This window comes from Megalobrama amblycephala, linkage group LG1 (assembly GCF_018812025.1).
Source record: "Megalobrama amblycephala isolate DHTTF-2021 linkage group LG1, ASM1881202v1, whole genome shotgun sequence".
NCBI lineage: Eukaryota > Metazoa > Chordata > Actinopteri > Cypriniformes > Xenocyprididae > Megalobrama > Megalobrama amblycephala.
The window spans coordinates 5639401-5658334 of record NC_063044.1 but is presented as its reverse complement, the minus strand read 5'-3'; the positions used below and the strand labels follow the sequence as shown (position 1 = coordinate 5658334).

The 18934-nt window shown below is 35.5% G+C and overlaps 1 protein-coding gene across 1 annotated transcript; it reads right to left on the bottom strand.

Annotated features, from left to right (window-relative positions):
- Positions 1-874: 874 nt before the first annotated feature.
- Positions 875-18896, bottom strand: znf653 (zinc finger protein 653). Its single transcript, XM_048180745.1, has 10 exons — positions 18619-18896; positions 17917-17957; positions 14730-15047; positions 10878-11389; positions 7689-7854; positions 7386-7461; positions 4455-4566; positions 3805-3919; positions 3203-3302; positions 875-3095 (listed from the first exon to the last, which is right to left on the bottom strand). Exons 1-10 carry the CDS (start codon positions 18894-18896, stop codon positions 2918-2920), a joined length of 1896 nt encoding a protein of 631 aa, XP_048036702.1. The 3' UTR covers positions 875-2917.
- Between the last annotated feature and the right edge of the window lie 38 nt (positions 18897-18934).

The following is an 18934-nucleotide window of genomic DNA, read 5'->3' as shown; positions in this document are numbered from 1 at the left end:
GATGTGATTAATCACGATTAGTTGATTTGACATTTTTACTTTATATCTTTCTATTGACTAATCGTGATTAATCACATCTAAGTGTGTATATATATTTGTATGTGTATAATAGCACTTTTGTTAGATGCGATTAGTCAATTTGACAATTTTTTTACTTTATATCTTTCTATCGACTAATCGTGAATAATTGCATCTAACAAAAGTGTGTAAATATATATATTTTGTGTATATATCACTTTTGATAGATGCGATTAATCATTAGTCAATTTGACAGAACTTTTATACTATCGTCTAATCGCGATTAATTGCATCTAAAATAAGTGTGTATGTGTGTATATGTATATATATGTATGTATATATATATATATAACACTTTTGTTAGATGTGACCTTTCTACCTTTTACTAATCGTGATTAATCAATTTGATACCACTAAAAAAAAAACTATCAAAAGCAAATTCAAAAGTTCCGAAGGAAAAAGCAAAAAAAAAAATGGAAAGCTTGAAAAAATTAAATGTTTTAAATAAATTAAACAGTTCTTAGAGGAAAAAAGAAAAAAAAGGAAAAAAAAGAATAAGAATAAAGAAAATAAGTTTGTTCAAAAGGAAAGATGTATAAGAAGGTTTGAAAAAAAGGGAAAGAAAATAAAGGAAAGACAAGGAAAAGAGAAAGACTTTTATAAAGTCAATTATGCAGGTACAATATGTGGATTAAGAGGAACATTGACGTCATTGTTGTACCATCTGTGGACAAACCTGCATTTTCCCAACTTCAGCCAGCCAATTAAACAAGCGGCCGTCACAGTTCCTGACAGCTCAAGGCCGCGTGTGTAGTTATGACTCAACGCCTTCATATCACTTCAAACAAAGCCACTGTGCTTTCAGTCACTCTTTAATTCATTCATCCACTGCAGCAAAACTTTCTCTCTTAATAAAACATACCAGGAACTTGAAAAATGTTGGGAAAACATGATGCACAAAAACAGAACATTTACATCAAAACAACAACACCACAAAGATATTCAAATGAACGCGGCACAAAAGGAACTTACTTTATACCTGAGAGTTGAAGTATTCGATAACACTTCCCTTCATTGATAAAACAGCATCACAGTGTCCCCAACTTTTCATGGAGCAAGAAGCTGTGCTCGGATTGTTTTCAATGAAGGATTTTAGATTACGCTGCAAGATTTATTCCTGTTTTAGTGCACGTGACTCTGAGCGATTGTGTATCTGTTGTATTTTGGAATGTTTACATGTCCACATTTACATTAAAAATACTTTCAGCTTGCTGAAATGTGACGTTTGACTTACTAATGAGATGAGGGGGGAAAAAAAACGATTATAAGCAGGAGGAAAGGTTGATATTATCAACAGCACCAAGGTGAATCAAAAGAATCTACAAACGAAAGCATGTATTTGCAACAACAAACAAATATATGTTGGATTGTGTTGACCCTTGAACCATAAAATTTCAGCTTAAGTTTGGAAAACTCTGAGTTAAATAGACGAAAAAATAAACTGGTAACACTTTACAGTGAGGTCTCATTTTCAACAGTAGTTAAAATGCATTAGATGACATGAACTAACATTGAACAATATTTATTAAAATATTTATTAATTTGGCAACTCTTTATAATAAGATTTCATCTGTTAACATACAATAATATTAGTAAACATGAACTAACAATGACAACATTCATTAATCTTTAGTCAATTACAATTTCAGCATTTAGTAATACATTTTTAAAATCCAAAGATGTATTTGTTAACGAACAATTAGATTTTTGCTAACATTAACAAAGATTAATAAATGCTTTAAAAATATATTGCTCATTGTTAGTTCATGTTAGCTAATGATTGTAAAGTTTTACCATTAATTTTAGTCAATGTTTATTTTAATATTAATACAATTTTTTACTGTGAACATGAACAATGAATTGCTTTACACTAATTTTTTATTAACTAACATTAACAAAGATTTTTTACTCTAAAGAATACATTGTGCATTATTAGCTCATGTTAACAAATACAATAATGAATGTTAAAGGCACAATATGTAATTTTTCGCCACTAGAGGTCGCTTATTCAAATCAAAAAGGCGTAGCTTGATGATGCCTTGATTTCGCGGAAACATGGGAGGTGTATTGGTTAAAACTGCTTATTTCTCTGGATTTAAACACTCTTGGAAACATCTGGGATAATGTAAGTACACAAGTCAACAAAATATATAACACTGTTGTAGTGATTTTGGGATATTTTAATCTAAAAATCTTACACATTGTGCCACAAATGAGACCTTATTGTAAAGTGTTACCAAGAAAGAAAATTGTAAAAAATGATGTGTTGACAATTATGTGCTTACAATTGAAATGTATGGTGAAAATGAACAACCGCTGAAGTTAATATACATGACAATATATAATAACTTAGGAATATTTCGGGTTACATACAAGGCTATTTCCTAACATAAGTTTTTAAACGTGGATTGGACAAGACAATGTAAAATAAAGGGTTTTATGAAGCAGTATGTTTTTCTGCGAGCTACAGCAGATGTACATTAATTACATCACCCTGATTTGGACTGTATGATTAAAATATGGGATTAACAAAAAAAAAACAGGTGTAAACTTTAATATGTTTGTCCATGCAGTGACAGCAGAAGAAGTAGTTTTGTTTTTCTGTGTCCAGCACAGGAATGAGAAAAAAAAAAGAACATACTTAGACAAGAAAACGAATGGTTTTGATTCTCTGGATCAATGTCTCTCATTTGTCCTCTATTCGATTATTCATCAAGGAGGTCTTGATTTTTACAAAAAGTTTTTACTAAAAGTGCACAATGCAATTACTGCTTAAGAAACACTTTGTTTAACTTTATAAACATACTAATGCTCTTTTCCCCCTTTCTTTAAGCGTCTTTCAGGTGGGCTGTTTGTCTGGATGGCTTTTAAGTTTGTGGAACTTGACGCTGTCGAGTTTCTCGAAGCGTTTACCGCAGTGCTCGCACGTGTAGTTGAAGTGGGCTTCAGACGTGTGTTTCCTCATGTGCCAGTTGAGTGACGCTCGCTGTCGACACTGATACCCACATATCTCACATCTGTAGGAACAGGTTCAAGAAAAACACTTTTGTTGTGAGTAACTGCGTTCACTATGAAGTGACATTATTAAATATGGCAGACGTCTCGGTTGTGTCAGTAAACTCACTGTAACGGCGTCTCTCCCGTGTGTGTTCGTCTGTGCACCTCTAAATGATTCTTGCGTTTGAACGACTTGCCGCACGTCTCACAGATAAAGTCTCGTACACCTGCATGAAAGAAGGTAAATATGTGTTTTTGATTAAGAAGAGCATCAATTTAACCCTTGAAAATCCTTCACCTAATTTAGGGTTTAATACAAGAATACTTTTTATGCAACTTTAAAAAAACAACTTTATTCAACAATTTCATTCTCCTACGCAGTTTACATTGAAGACACATTGCAGCGCATGAGAATTACACAAAAGAGAAGACATTGTTGAATAAAGTTTTGTTTTGGCGCACAAAAAGCATTCTCGTCGCTTCATAACATTAAGGTTGAACCACTGTAGTCACGTTGACTATTTTAACGATGTCTTTACTACTTTTCTGGACCTTGAATGTGGTAATTTCGTTGCTTTCTAAGAGAGATTAAAAAAAAAACCCTCTTGGATTTCATCAAAAATATCTTAATTTAACATCTCCTCATAAGATTTGGACATTTATAGTGTTTGTTTCTGGATTAACACAGTGAAGAGCACCAGAAGCACAAGTAATATTTGATGCCTGTACCTGAGTGTATGATCATGTGCCGATGAAGATGGTTGGACAGATAAAACTTCTTCCCGCAGCCTGGATGAGGACAGACTTTGGTCCGGCCCTTCCTGTGCACCAGGTTCACATGATTCTGTCCAACATGATTAAATAAAATCATGATTCAGTAGCAGAAAGTGTGATTTTTTTCCCCCTGTACTTTACAAATGCTACTCTTCCGACATGAGCTCCATGAGATCTTGCTCTTGAGTATCAATGTTACTAAATACGCAATATGATCTCTTGAATACGAGCCACATAACATCTAAAAGCATTTCAGAAAAATAGTTGACCCACATTATAATTACATATGTATGCGATTAATCTGATGTGCCAAAAAATTACTCAAACTCAATAAATAATTAGCAAAATTACATTCCAAAGTTTACAATATTTAACCCATCCTGTGCGAAGGGAAAGTTTATTTCCTGGTGCTAAGGTCTGGTGAACAATTAGAATGTTTCCTTTGTGACGAACAATGAAACGGACAAAGCACCCGGCTCTTCAGGTTTACATCAATACATCTCACGGGGTATAATTAACAGCTTCTATTTTCATCTGTTTGTACTGTGGCGTTGGGATTGTCTGGCCACAGGCTCATTAGACATGCACCACACACATGACGTCACCTGGAAACTGCTGATGGCCACGTACACCTGGCTGCAGCCTTCATACGGACAGTGAAACATCTTCAGCATGCCATCTGCCTCGATTACGGGACCCCTCCGGCTCCTCTTAGACCTGAAACACAAACACACACCACTGAACTGAGATCAAATCACATTTCAGAGACTTTATACACCCAAATACTGCTGATGTCCCAAACTGAGTGGCTTCAATTATTCAATTTTCCTTAAGTTTTGGGCTTCCGACCACACTGAGATTTACTAAAGCGAAAACTGAGCTTTCTGATGACACTTTCCCAAATGGATAAATCTGAAAATGACTTATTTGCATTGTAGTGTGGAGTGCAAAACAATGACATATATCATTGTTGTAAAAACAGTATATGCTGGGGCTCGGTATTGACAAAAATCTTCACGATTCGATTCAATTTCGATGCACAAGCTTGCGATTAGATTCCAATTCAATATCAATTAATTGGGGCCAATCAGGTACAGTACATGGAAAATATGCTCAAGGAAAAAAATCTCTCTCAACTAAAGCTGTAAACTATATGGAAACACTTGTTGGTAACCTACATTACTAGAAAATTAAAGGTTAAAATTAACTGTCATAGGCTACTTAGATTTAAAGTACACAAAATTACATTTTTATAATAATAATGTTATAATAACTTTTTAATGACAGTTACGTTTCTACTCAGTTTTTGAAATATAAACATTTAAATGGTGGCTATAATAAAAAACATGACAGATTTATTCAAACATATATTAAATATTGACAAACAGGTTAAGTAAAAATACAAAGAATATGCAATGTAGTGCATTTATTTCACAAAATGCTGACTAACAAGTTTGTAGTCATTGAATGGCCTTTCTGAGGTAAATGTAACATTATGTGACATAAACTAAGCTGTGTTATTGACATCTTTCCGCTGTTGAAACGCAGATTGAGTGATTACATGAGACATGATACGGATTTTGGTAAGTTATACTGTTTTTTTCCCCCAACATACCTTCTGATGTTCATTTTTTTGCTGTAACATAGTGGTAAGGTGGAAAAGATGATCAGTTCGCGTGTGCGCTGCCACTTCATTACTTCACTTCACTACGATCTTTAATGTGGCGATCAGTCACACCACATTAAAAAGCACCAAAACGGTATTTAGTTTAAATTTTAAAGCGCATTTAATAGAAATTGAAAGCTGAGACTTTGTTTCATATCAAAAGTAACAAAGCTTATTGCCATTTATTGGATTGGAGCCATGCTGAAAAATTTTGTTCATTCACCAACTTAAAACAGCAAATCAAGAAATAGAATTTCTCAATTAACATTGAGAAATCGGTATTTTTAAACCAGCCCAAGTAGGCCTATATCCTATGTGCTATTGTTTTTCATAGTGTTGCTAAAGATACGTTACTTTGTACGTGTTTTGCTGTCCTGTGGCAAAACATGAGGGCAACTGCGTGTGAGTTCAAAGTAGCAACATAACATAAACATAACTTCAGCAATGCTTCATTAAAAAGAATCGGCGACACGTTAATTTAAGGTGATGTAGTTACATGTTACTTCATGTACTTACTATAGTAATAACAGTAAATTATGCATAATTACAAGTAACTAACCCTAAACCGTACATGTAGTTAATTAATATTACTCAGTACTTATTTAAGTACAATGTTACTACCTCACCTTAAAATAAAGTGTAACCAAAGAATTATTATCGAAAAAGAAAAAAAAAAAAAACTGGTACACTGCTATTTCATTAAAGTTATATGTCCAATTTAACAAATAAAAACCAATAAAGTTTTATTTTTTCCCATTTTTTTCCCAATTGCGCCATACACGTAATGGCGATTGAGTGTGACCTGAACACACCACTAAGTGGTGAGATATTTTGCTAATAAAATGATTGTGCCAGAAGAATAGCACAAGAACTTTGTCTGGTCTCTCTTTATCATCTCAAAGAGCTTTTATTACATTTTACACATATGCAGAAAGATGATTTAAGCGTCTTCTGACGTTTCAGTGTGGACTATAAACTTGACAAAAGAAAAGAGCGTATTCAAACGTGTCCAGATTAATATATATGTGGCCTATGAAACACAATATGCCATTTGTGAGGATTTTTTAGTCGGCAGTCGAATAATAAAGAACACTTCAATATGATTTTATTTTTAATAGTGCAAAAAACAGCCACAACAACGATTATAATGAGTACCGTGGGTAGTTGCTGTAGTTTTTAAGGTGTTCTGAGAGGTTGTTAATGTGTTGCTATGTGGTTTATAAGGAGTTCTGAGTGATTGTTTAAGCATTTTCATGTACATATCAAAAAATATTTTTAAAGGTGTATAAACCTGTATGTCATGAACCCAACCCAACAATACAATACACACATCCCACAATTTTTTATCAATAAGGAGTCGTTTAATTCCTGGAACATCAGGCATGTGAACAAAGGCATAATAACGGTTAAGGCGTGTACAAAATTACAACACTCAAATGTCTGAAGCCTGATGTCAAAGACTTTGAGTCAATATACACTAATGTCAATGTCAAGAATGTAAGATTCTTTTAATGTTTTTGAAAGAGGTTTCTTCTGCTCAGCAAGGCTGCATTTATTTGATTAAAAAAAATACAGTAAAGTGAAATATTTACAATCTAAAATAGATGCTTTCTATGTGAATATATGTTAAAATATAATTTATTCCTGTGAATTTTCAGCATCATTACTCCAGTCTTCAGAGTCACATGATCCTTCAGAAATCACTCTGATATGATGATTTGATGCTCAAGAAACATTTCTGATTATTATCAATGTTGGAAACAGTTGTGCTGCTTATATATTTAATTTTTTTTTTTTTTTTTTTTGGGAACAGCATTTATAATACAGAAATAAGAGGTTTCATGTTTTGTGTTTTCACAGTGGTACTAACCTACTGAGAGATTGCTGAAGCTCCTTCGGACAGTGTGTTTCTTCACTGGAATCCAACAACTGCTTCTCACCCAGATCTGAAACCATTAAACATCAACAGTGTGTCTTCATAATATAAATCCTTAAAATAGCTTATATAACCGACACTGGTTAAACTGACACTAAACTCATAAGGAAGTAGTTAAAAAACCGGTTAAACTGTTTCAAAACACACATTTCTAGTACACTGTGATTGCCTCATGAGTCATGTTTAAGAGAAACACAGGTCAGCAGTTTCTGTTGATGAACATGATCGGACTGAAACCTGTGTCGGCGTTGGACTGTGACGTCGCTTCTGACTGGCACATCTGATTATACGACATGTCTCCGATCAGAGTGCATGTGACCTCCTCAACATCACCGCCACCCACGTTCAGCTGAATGCCTTCGGACGCCAGAGCCTCATAACTAGGGCCTGTAATTATGATCAGCTATGGGAAGGAAGAAATACAGTAGTAGTGAAGTAATTCAAAGAGTTTTTCTAGGAATTTAACATTGAAAATTCTGTTTAACCCACAGAGATTTAAAAAAAATGGCGGACACACCAGACATGCAAATGGACTCATTTGACTACAAACAGTCAACATGTCCTAAAAAAGCCCTAAAACTGGACATCTCCATTCTATGGCATATCCATAGGGGTCAACATATAGAATGCAAATCAAAAGTGTCCAATGAGAAAGCAAACAGGGAGCAACAAGAAAAGCAGCTGAAGGTCAGCAGCTCAAATGCAAAACAACTAAACAGCTGAACAGTACAAGCCCTTTACCATGACTGACTTTACAACTACATAACCAAGACTGTGTTCGTAATGGAGCGGTATCGTGCTGCTTAATACATATTACACAGCATACACTTCATACCGTCTACTATTGGTATGTGAAACAAAGCACATTATGCAGTAATAAAAATTTTAAATATAGTAAGTAAATGTGAAAATTACCATCAAATAATGAGTAAAAGAGATTTGCTGATACTATTGAGAGCAGCTGATACTATTGTTTTATTAAATCACATAAAAAATGAAGGGTGAAGTTTACTTTTTTTTGGCAATTCATGCATTACAGAAAAGATACTTCAATTTAAATTAGCATAAATTGAAGAAACTACAAGAAATACTAAAATAATTTATAACTACTTTTCAATTTAAATAGTTAAAATAGTCTTAATTTCTTCAGGCAAAATATATTTCTTTCCTTTGATTTTTGTGGTGAAATCTAAGTATGCAGCAGAAATAGTATGCAGTATACTAAGTAGTATGCTATTTGTAGCAGTAGCTTGTTTTTTTATTTACAAAAACTAGGAATAGCAATTTAAATTTATTTATATAATTATTATATATTATATTTATAATAATACTTCATTTAAAAAAAAAATAAAATAAAATAATCCAGAATGACAATTCCAGAAGTTTTAAAGGTGCCCTAGATTATGTTTTTAAAAGATGTAATATAAGTCTAAGGTGTCCCCTGAATGTGTCTGTGAAGTTTCAGCTCAAAATACCCCATAGATTTTTTTTTATTAATTTTTTTAACTGCTTATTTTGGGGCATCATTATAAACGCGCCGATTTTATGCTGCGGCCCCTTTAAATCCCGTGCGCTCCACCCACAGAGCTCGCGCTTGCCTTAAACAGTGCCTTAACAAAGTTTACACAGCTAATATAACCCTCAAAATGGATCTTTACAAAGTGTTCGTCATGCATGCGGCATGCATGCGTCGGATTATGTGAGTATTGTCTACTGTTATATTGTTTACTTCTGATTTTGAATGAGTTTGATAGTGCTCCTAGTGCTAATGCTACACTGTTGGAGAGATTTATAAAGAATGAAGTTGTGTTTATGCATTATACAGACTGCAAGTGTTTAAAAATTAAAATAGCAACGGCTCTTGTCTCCGTGAATACAGTAATAACCGATGCTAACTTTAACCACATTTAACAGTACATTAGCAACATGCTAATGAAACATTTAGAAAGACAATTTACAAATATCACTAAAAATATCATGTTATCATGGATCATGTCAGTTATTATTGCTCCATCTGCCATTTTATCGCTATTGTTCTTGCTTGCTTACCTAGTCTGATGATTTGGTTGTGCACAGATCCAGAGGTTAATACTGGCTGCCCTTGTCTAATGCCTTTTATAATGTTGGAAACGTGGGCTGGCATATGCAAATATTGGGAGCGTACACCCCGACTGTTACGTAACAGTCGGTGTTATGTTGAGATTCGCCTGTTCTTCTGAGGTCTTTTAAACAAATGAGATTTATATAAGAAGGAGGAAACAATGGAGTTTGAGACTCACTGTATGTCATTTCCATGTACTGAACTCTTGTTATTTAACTATGCCAAGATAAATTCAACTTTTCATTCGAGGGCACCTTTAATAACTGAATGTTCTTAAGGGATTAATCTTTTTACATTACTTTTCATAGTTGTTTACGATGAAAGTATTTTTTTTTTTACTCATAATTTTACTTTAAAAGCATATTATGTCTTATTTTAATATAATAATTTATATTAAATAATTTTAAGTCATCTTGGGGCCCTTTGTGCAGTGGTTCTCAACCTTTTTGGCTCAAAGGCCCCCCATAATCCAACTAAATATTCAAAGGCCCCCCAATATAAAGTATAAAGTCAGAATATTGTAATATATTAATGCTATCAATCTAAATTTTATTAAGTCATCCTCCGAGGCAGTGCCGGTCCTAGACTTCTGGGGGCCCTAAGCAAAACTTAGGCAACACCCCCCAATGTGATTCTCAATTGTTTTATTAACATTAAATGACAAGGACAGCAGCAGATTTTTTAGGCTGCTGTCACTTTTAAGACCGAATGCACAGATCTAATATACCAATAAGTGATCGTTTACGTTAACTTAACACATAACCGACTGCGTTTAAGTGAAGACTTGCCAGGATGGGCATTTTGACATATTTTTGCGTAATTTAAGCACATGCCCTAGGCCCAAAGTAGCTTATACTTATCCGTGTTTCACTCCGTCTCGGATCGTGCACACAGAAATCCGCCTGAGCAACTCTTTCGCAGCTCAATAAGCTTTGAACTCTTTGTAGTAGCCTATCGAGCATGTCCGGCAGGAGACTGTATATTACGACTCATGTTACACGATTCGACTGATTTGGATGTTACGTAGTAAAGGTTGACAGTACTCCAGTTTAAAGGAAAGGAACGGAAAGTGCCGTCATGTTTAGAATAATCGTTGGAAACGAAAATCAAAACCAAGACTATTACATCCCCCTAATCATTAAATTATCTTTGAGAGCAAGGGGGCCCCCTGGTGGTTCGGGTGCCCTACGCAACTTGCGTACTTTGCATAATTGGAGGACCGGCACTGCTCTGAGGTTTACAGAGGTTTACTGAGGCCCCTTGAGGGCCCCGACCCCCTGTTTGAGAACTGCTCTATTGGGTCTCTTGTGACTCCTTTGACCTACTTGAGATCCTTCCAGAGTAGAGTGCTGGTCCGGTAGATCACATTCGCCCATCACCGTCTGCAGATCCTGACTCTCAAATAGTTCGCTCTGCGCTGAGGCAGCCGCTAATGACGGGATGCTCTCTTCCACACCTTTTCCAGAGCCATCATGTCCATCCTCCCTCTCCCGCCTGTCTGTCAAGGGCGCTGTGACAACCATGCATTCATATCTCTCCTCCGAGCCCCGTCCACCTTTTTCCTCGTTTTCTAATGTTCTTGAACCGTCCGCCTGCTCCGTGACAGGGTCCGACTCTCTCTGCGCATCCCGATCCGAGGCTTTTCCATCAGACTCGGCTTCTCTGTTCATGAGCACCTCCATCTCCCACACGGCCTGGTCTCCCAGACAGTGCTCTGAGGCGGGAGGACTGCTGTGGGCCGCAGGAGATCCTGGGAGATCATTGAGGGATGTGCATGTCATCTGATGGTCCATATGGGACGCATGTTCATCATCGTCTTCCAACTCACTGACTGCATCTGAAAGATTAAGAAAAGATTCAATTCACTGTTCAATGTTAAATCCATTACAACAGGGGTCCGTGAGCTGATGAAATGCTAATCATTTTAAAAGGGGTTATTATTATGATTTCACTTTTTTAACTTTAGTTAGTGTGTAATGTTGCTGTTTGAACATAAACAACATCTGCAAAGTTACGACACTCAAAGTTCAATGCAAAGGGAGATACTTTCTTTTAAAGAATTCTCTGTTTAAGGACTATAACGAGCTTCTTCCTAGGTTAATGACATTACAAACAGTAAAATTTACATAAACCCTGCTCCTGAGAACATGCAACAAAGGTGGTGAGGCCATGTTGGGCTGCTTTAGAGAAGAGGAAGAGTTGTTGTAGTAGAGTGTTGTTTCCATGCCGTCATTTTACGCCGGACTGCTTCACAATTGAGGGTCAATTCAACACTGGATTTGCACAAAAGATTAACATGAAGCACATGCTAGTCGATGAGTTGAATCAACTCCACAGCAACTACTACAATTTATCCACTAACCATTCAGAAACGTCCAGTTTCGTTCTAAAAGTTGTAAATTCTTCATCAGTGTCAACTCTAGTTTAAACAATGTAAGGCTGAAAACCGTTACTGACAATCGTCATTTTGGTTGCGTGAGATTCTCCAGTTTTGTTGTTGTTGAGCAACCGAAGCATCACAAATCATGGTAAATGATTTCATAATATTTTGTCTGTAAAAGATGGTTTTATATGGATAATGTTTTCAAAACACTTACTCGCGCGCAATAGTGAGTGGGCGTTGATTCTGTTTCCTATGCAATGACGGCAGCCAATCATAACAGTGGCCTTATACAGACAAGCCTTAAAGGAGCCGCTTCATTTCAGCCCTCATTGTGACCTTCTGTCTGAATTTTTTTGTGTGTGTGTGAAAAAAACTTTATTAACATTATAAGTGAACCTCTAGGAACATATTAAAATAATAAAAAATACATGTCATGACCCCTTTAAAAATGACAACAAAATTACTAAATTTTTTAACTCAAATTAAAATGAGAATAGAAAATATGAAAATACAAACTGATTCAAAATATTAAGAAAAACTACAATAGTATCTCAATACTAAAATAACACATCAAATAAAATGGTGTGATTTAATTAACAAGTATATAGTTTATTGTGCTGCGTGTTTCAGAGCAAATATAGCGAACAGCTCATGATCTGATGTTTTCATGTTTTTTTCAAATTCAATTTGCATTTATTTGTATAGCGCTTTTCATGATGCATATTGTTTCAAAGCAGCTTTACAGAGAATGCATGTCAACATTACAATTTAGAGAATCTGGTATTGGAGGTGACTGTATGTGATTTCAGAAATGTACACATAATCATGCAGTTAGCTAACAAAGTAATAATTTAGGCAATTTCATTTACAATCACTGTTAGCAGTTTAATTTTAAGGTAGAAGCAATGAGCTCCTGGAAAAATGAATTACATTAACAATAATTAGGATATATAGAAATTTGGGAATGTGCATGTTGATACAGATGCTGCGTCATCTGAAGTCCTCGCAGGTGCCGTCCCTTCAAAGGTGTTGGTTTTTAAATATTATTATTATTATAATTTACTGAATCTTATACTATTAAAATCATTTTTGAATTAAAATAAAGCTTAAATAAAAATAAAATAAATATTAACTGATACAAAAACTAAATGAAAGAAGTTGAAGGAATAAAATTACTAACTGGAAATAAATAAAAACTAAACTAATATTAAAATAAATAAATAAATAAACCTAAACATTAATAAACTATAGGTCATAAAAATGCTAAAAGCACATATTAAAGATTCTACTAAAATTAAAATGAAAACTGAAAATATAAAAATAAAAGCTAATAATACTAAAGTAACACTGGTCTCACAAACTTCTCTGCATGTGCTGCGAGTTTAACGTTCATTTGTATATCTCGAGTTTAACAGGAACTCATTGTGTGCTAGGTTGATTTTATTTGCATAATTTCAAACATTCCAAGTTTTCAGCACAAAAACTCGATGGTTTGAACGTTTGAAAGTTAATAATTTAAGACAATTATTATGTCAGTAACTTATTTTTTAAAATTAGAGTTAATACTACTACTACTACTAATAATAATAATAATAAAATAGTACAAATAATATACAAATCATTTTAAAGGTGCCCTAGATTCAAAAATTGAATTTACCTCGGCATAGTTGAATAACAAGAGTTCAGTACATGGAAAAGACATACAGTGAGTCTCAAACTCCATTGTTTCCTCCTTCTTATATAAATCTCATTTGTTTAAAAGACCTCCGAAGAACAGGCGAATCTCAACATAACACCGACTGTTACGTAACAGTGAGGATCATTAATATGTACGCCCCCAATATTTGCATATGCCAGCTCATGTTCAAGGCATTACACAAGGGCAGCCAGTATTAACGTCTGGATCTGTGCACAGCTGAATCATCAGACTAGGTAAGCAAGCAAGAAGCAATAGCAAAAAATGGCAGATGGAGCAATAATAACTGACATGATCCATGATAACATGATATTTTTAGTGATATTTGTAAACTGTCTTTCTAAATGTTTCGTTAGCATGTTGCTAATGCACTGTTAAATGTAGTTACCATCGTTTATTACTATATTCACGGAGACAAGAGCCGTCACTATTTTCATTTTTTAAACACTTGCAGTCTGTATAATGCATAAACACAACTTCATTCTTTATTAATCTCTCCAACAGTGTAGCATTAGCCGTTAGCCACGGAGCACCATCAAACTCATTCAGAATCAATGTAAATATCAAAATAAACACTGTACTTACGCGATTAGACATGCTGCATGACGAACACTTTGTAAAGATCCGTTTTGAGGGTTATATTAGCTGTTTGAACTTTTTTTATGTTGTTTAAGGCAAGCGCGAGCTCTTGGGCATGGAGCACGAGAATTAAAGGGGCCACGCAGCATAAATCGGCTCATATTTAATGATGCCCCAAAATAGGCAGTTAAAAAAATGAATTAAAAAAAATCTATGGGATATTTTGAGCTGAAACTTCACAGACACATTCAGGGGACACCTTAGACTTATATTACATCTTTAAAAAAAAAGTTCTAGGGCACCTTTTAAATAAAAAAAAAAAAAAAAAAAACACTTCACAACAAATATTTTATCTATTTATTTGCATGTGACCATTAACTGTCATCAGAAAACAGTGAACATGCAAATATATAGTTAAATATGTCTCAGGGGTTACTTCAATAAAATATTTAACATCCAAGTGGTTCGGCTGACAAAAAAGATTGGTAACATACTGAAAACATCTTAAGATTTTCCTACCCTGCAGCTGCCCGTGGTTTTGCAGTCTCCTTCTCCTGGTGTTGATACTTTCACTGTCAGCAGCTTTCTTCTCTGGAGGCCTGTCCTCCTCATCTTTCTCCATAGCACTGTCCTCCACGTCTGACTCAGACTCGCCCCCTGCAGGCCAGGGCAGGTACTGCACAAACGAGTGACCAGCCACACACTGCCACAGTGCAGATGTAGATAAACCCACAGTGGGCTCCACCGCCTGCAGCTCAGGCTCATGCGGGCAGGACTGGAGGTGACACTGGTACCAGTTCACCACGTTCTGCAAGCTGGTGGCAGACACCTTCTTCCCTGCGAGGAGAAACAATCTCTCTCTTACTCGCTCACAAAGACAAATGAACAGCAGACACACTAGTGCTGCTTCTTAAAAAAATAAATGAATACTTTTATTCAGAAAGGATGAATTAAATTGATCAAAAGTGACAGTGAAGATATTTATAATGTTACAAAAAAGTTTCTATTCCAAATAAATGCTTTTGAACTTAAGAATCCTGAAAAAATGATTTTCACAAAAATATTAAGCAGCACAACAGTTTTCAGTAAGAATTAATGTTAAGAATAATATGAAGTAAATATAGCTGCAAGCAGCAATTATGGGGCCTAGGGCTGGGCGATATATCCGATTACCGCTAAATCGCCATCACCTGCTTTCAAATGGAGCGGCATTTAATAGACAGAGCCGTAGATCACTGACAAGCCACGCAATATCGCGTTCATATCGCAGATGTATCGCCTTCTACGGTTCTACGTTTCTGTCTATTAAATGCCGCTCCATTAGAAAGCAGGTGATGGCGATTTAGCGGTAATCAGGGAACCGGCTTTACTGACGAAATGCGGGTGACAATCGCATGCGATATATTGCCCAGCCCTAATGGGGCCAAGCACAAAGAGCACGATAAGCCATGCCAACATAGCTAGGAGCGTCAGACCAGCTGCAACAACAAGCAAGTAACAACATTTTAAGGTGATTTCAGGCAAATTGGCTTAAAAATCATAAACACAGTCATTAGAAATATGATTGAAAAGTTTATCGCAGTCGACCAATAGGTGTCGCTTTGACCAAACTGATGTGGTGTGGTCAGAGTAAAGGCTGATTTATACTTCTGCGTTGAGTGTACGCCATAGCCGTGTGTAGCGTGCGTAGCCTACGACGTAGCCTGACGTGCACCTCTTCAAAAATGTAACAACGTGTCAATTCTACACGGACTGCAAGCGCTGTGATTGGTCTGCTAGAACCCCTCCCTCAGGTCAAAAAACTGGCGCAGAGCAATTGGAGAAGTATAAATCAGCCTTAAAGGATTAGTTCACTTTCAACTAAAATCTTCCTGATAATTTACTCACCCCCATGTCATCCAACATGTTCATGTCTTACTTTCTTCAGTCGAAAAGAAATGAAGGTTTTTGATGAAAACATTCCAGGATTTTTCTCCTTATAGTGGACTTCAATGGAGCACAAACAGTTGAAGGTCAAAATTACAGTTTCAGTGCAGCTTCAAAGGGCTTTAAACGACACCAGACGAGGAATAAGGGTCTTATCATCGGTCCATCGGTCATTTTCAAAAAGAATACAAATGTATATACTTTATATAAACAAATGATCATCTTGAACATGCTTCCGCTTTCTGTATTCTTCAAAAAGCTATAAGGAGAAAAATCCTGGAATGTTTTCATCAAAAACCTTAATTTCTTTTCGACTGAAGAAAGAAAGACATGAACATCTTGGATGACATGAGGATGAGTAAATTATCAGGAAAATTTTATTTGAAAGTGAACTAATCCTTTAAGCTGACAACGAAACGTGCAAACTTTGGTGTCAATAGGGCAAAGCACTGCAGAGATACAGCTTCAGAGTCATTTTGGCATCCTGAACTTTACGAAAACAGTTTTGTCTATTGATATGAAATCCATAACTATCCGGAATCCGGACAGCAAGCTTGGCCAATTATGGCAACATTGGTATTTATGTTCTCGGCATGACCCAAGGAATCTATTAAGACAAGTGTCATGACAAATTAATCTTGAAACCTATGTGCTGATGGCACATACTGAGTTTCGCAAAGGTACACCAATGCATTCGTAAAGTAGCATGTTATATCTTATTATTATTATTATTATTATTTTTAATTTTTACTACCCCCTTTAATACCCAAGTTTGCTTTACAGAGATAGGTTAAGGAATAGGACAAGATTATCATCAACATATCATAATATCAATTACATGTTTTGTTCTATTATAGCACCACCAAGAGGCACAATCCCACCATTTTTTAGGTATCCTCAGAGTGAGTCCATACATGTGTGTGTCAAATTTGGTGAAAATATCTTATTTTGTTTTGGAGAACATAAAAAATGACCCATGGACAACATTTGTTTTTTGCCACCTTCAGTGCTTTGCCCCTAAAAAGATATGTTACAATAATCATAAATGTTTCTTGAGCAAAAAATCTTCATATTAGAATGATTTCTGAAGGATCATGTGACACTGAAGACTGACTGCTGAAAATTCAGCTCTGCATCACAGGAATAAATTACATTTTACAATATATTACAATAGAAAATAGTGATTTTAAATTTTAATAATATTTCACAATATTACTATATTTTTTATTTATTTAAAATCATACCAGCCACCCTAAATGTTTGAATGGTAGCGTGATTTGCTTTCAATGACCCTACACACTCAATTAACCCATCAAATATTTTATATATATTTTTTTAAAAATATTTTAAATATGAGGGAAGAACAAAACTCTAAACTTGGTTAAGGTATTTATCCGACCAAGTTATTTTGCAAAAAAGGCAAAGCATAGAAAAACAAAAAGCTCACATTTGACTACAGCATAATCAGTTATTAATATTTCGTTGGTTTGCTCTTATTTTAGCATGCGTTCATAATTTCTTTTATATGACACTCTGGTTACAAATTATGTCCACACAATTTGGCATTTTTCGTTGCGTTAATATCACAAATAAAACTATTGACTCCAAGCACAACTAAATAAAGGGTGAAGACATAAATTTTCCTGGGTCGGACATCACTTTTGACCACTACCGTATATTCTGAGAGGCTTCAGAAACGCTACTTTGTGAAAAGAGATTTGGGTTACATGTGTACCTGTCATTAGATGAAACCGATATAATGCATATAAATAATACTCACCTTTCCTGTGACTGCTGCATTGTTCAGGAATGGATTTCTTCCTGTCCATCACAACACGAGACATGTTAAAAAGAAAAGCTACATGAAGCTAACTAGTGACCACTCACTCACTTTCATTGTATTAAAATAACTCGCACTTTATGCTAAATATCTCTTTTTGTGTCTTTTACACAAGTACGCCAAAGGGGTTTGGGAAAACTTGAATGATCTATTCAATTAAAGGAGCCTATATTAGGTTCATTCACCACAGCAGACATGAAAGGCCAAGTCAAGCACATTGCATTAAGGAATGCATATGGAAATGTCATGGTATACTAAAATTATGACCATATTCATGTACCATGGCGTTTGCATTATACTCTAAGATGCTTCAAGAAAATACAATGGTACTATTATTATAGTAAAGATACAATGTATAGTAAGGTATAAAGAAAAATACATGTAAACAAACTAAAATAAAGCAGTAAATCAATAAGGTAGAGCCTAATCAATGGCAGATTCAGATTACCAAAGAACATTGCAATATACAAAAGGAAAACGAACTTGGTTGTATCAGACAAGAACAGTTGTGCACATAACAGTCCACAAACACATGCATGCATGAATTTATTGGGACAGCCAGCTGAATTGCAATGCTACCCAACTTCTTGATTTTGAGTGATGCATGATCAAATATGGCTTTTATGTGTCACTTATACATACCTGCCGTATTTCCGCTGGTATTTTTCTCCATATGCCGAATTGAGGAGGATTAAATACTCCGCGAGCCCCGCGTCGCTCATGCTCGTGCGCCGGCGCAGCTCGCTCCAGACCTGGTGTGCTTCTCCCAGATAGACGCGCCGCACATCGTACTTCTTCCGCGATTCCAGCCGCCGCTGCGCCCGATCCGCGTCTGTCAGCCGGGGTCGACCTCTGCAGCGGCGTAAAATGGCTTTAATTTGCTCTCCGGTGGCTTTGGAGTCTGTGTTTACCGCCGCCATGTTTTGTATCAGCTGTTGAGTTGTTATGTTTTGTCTTA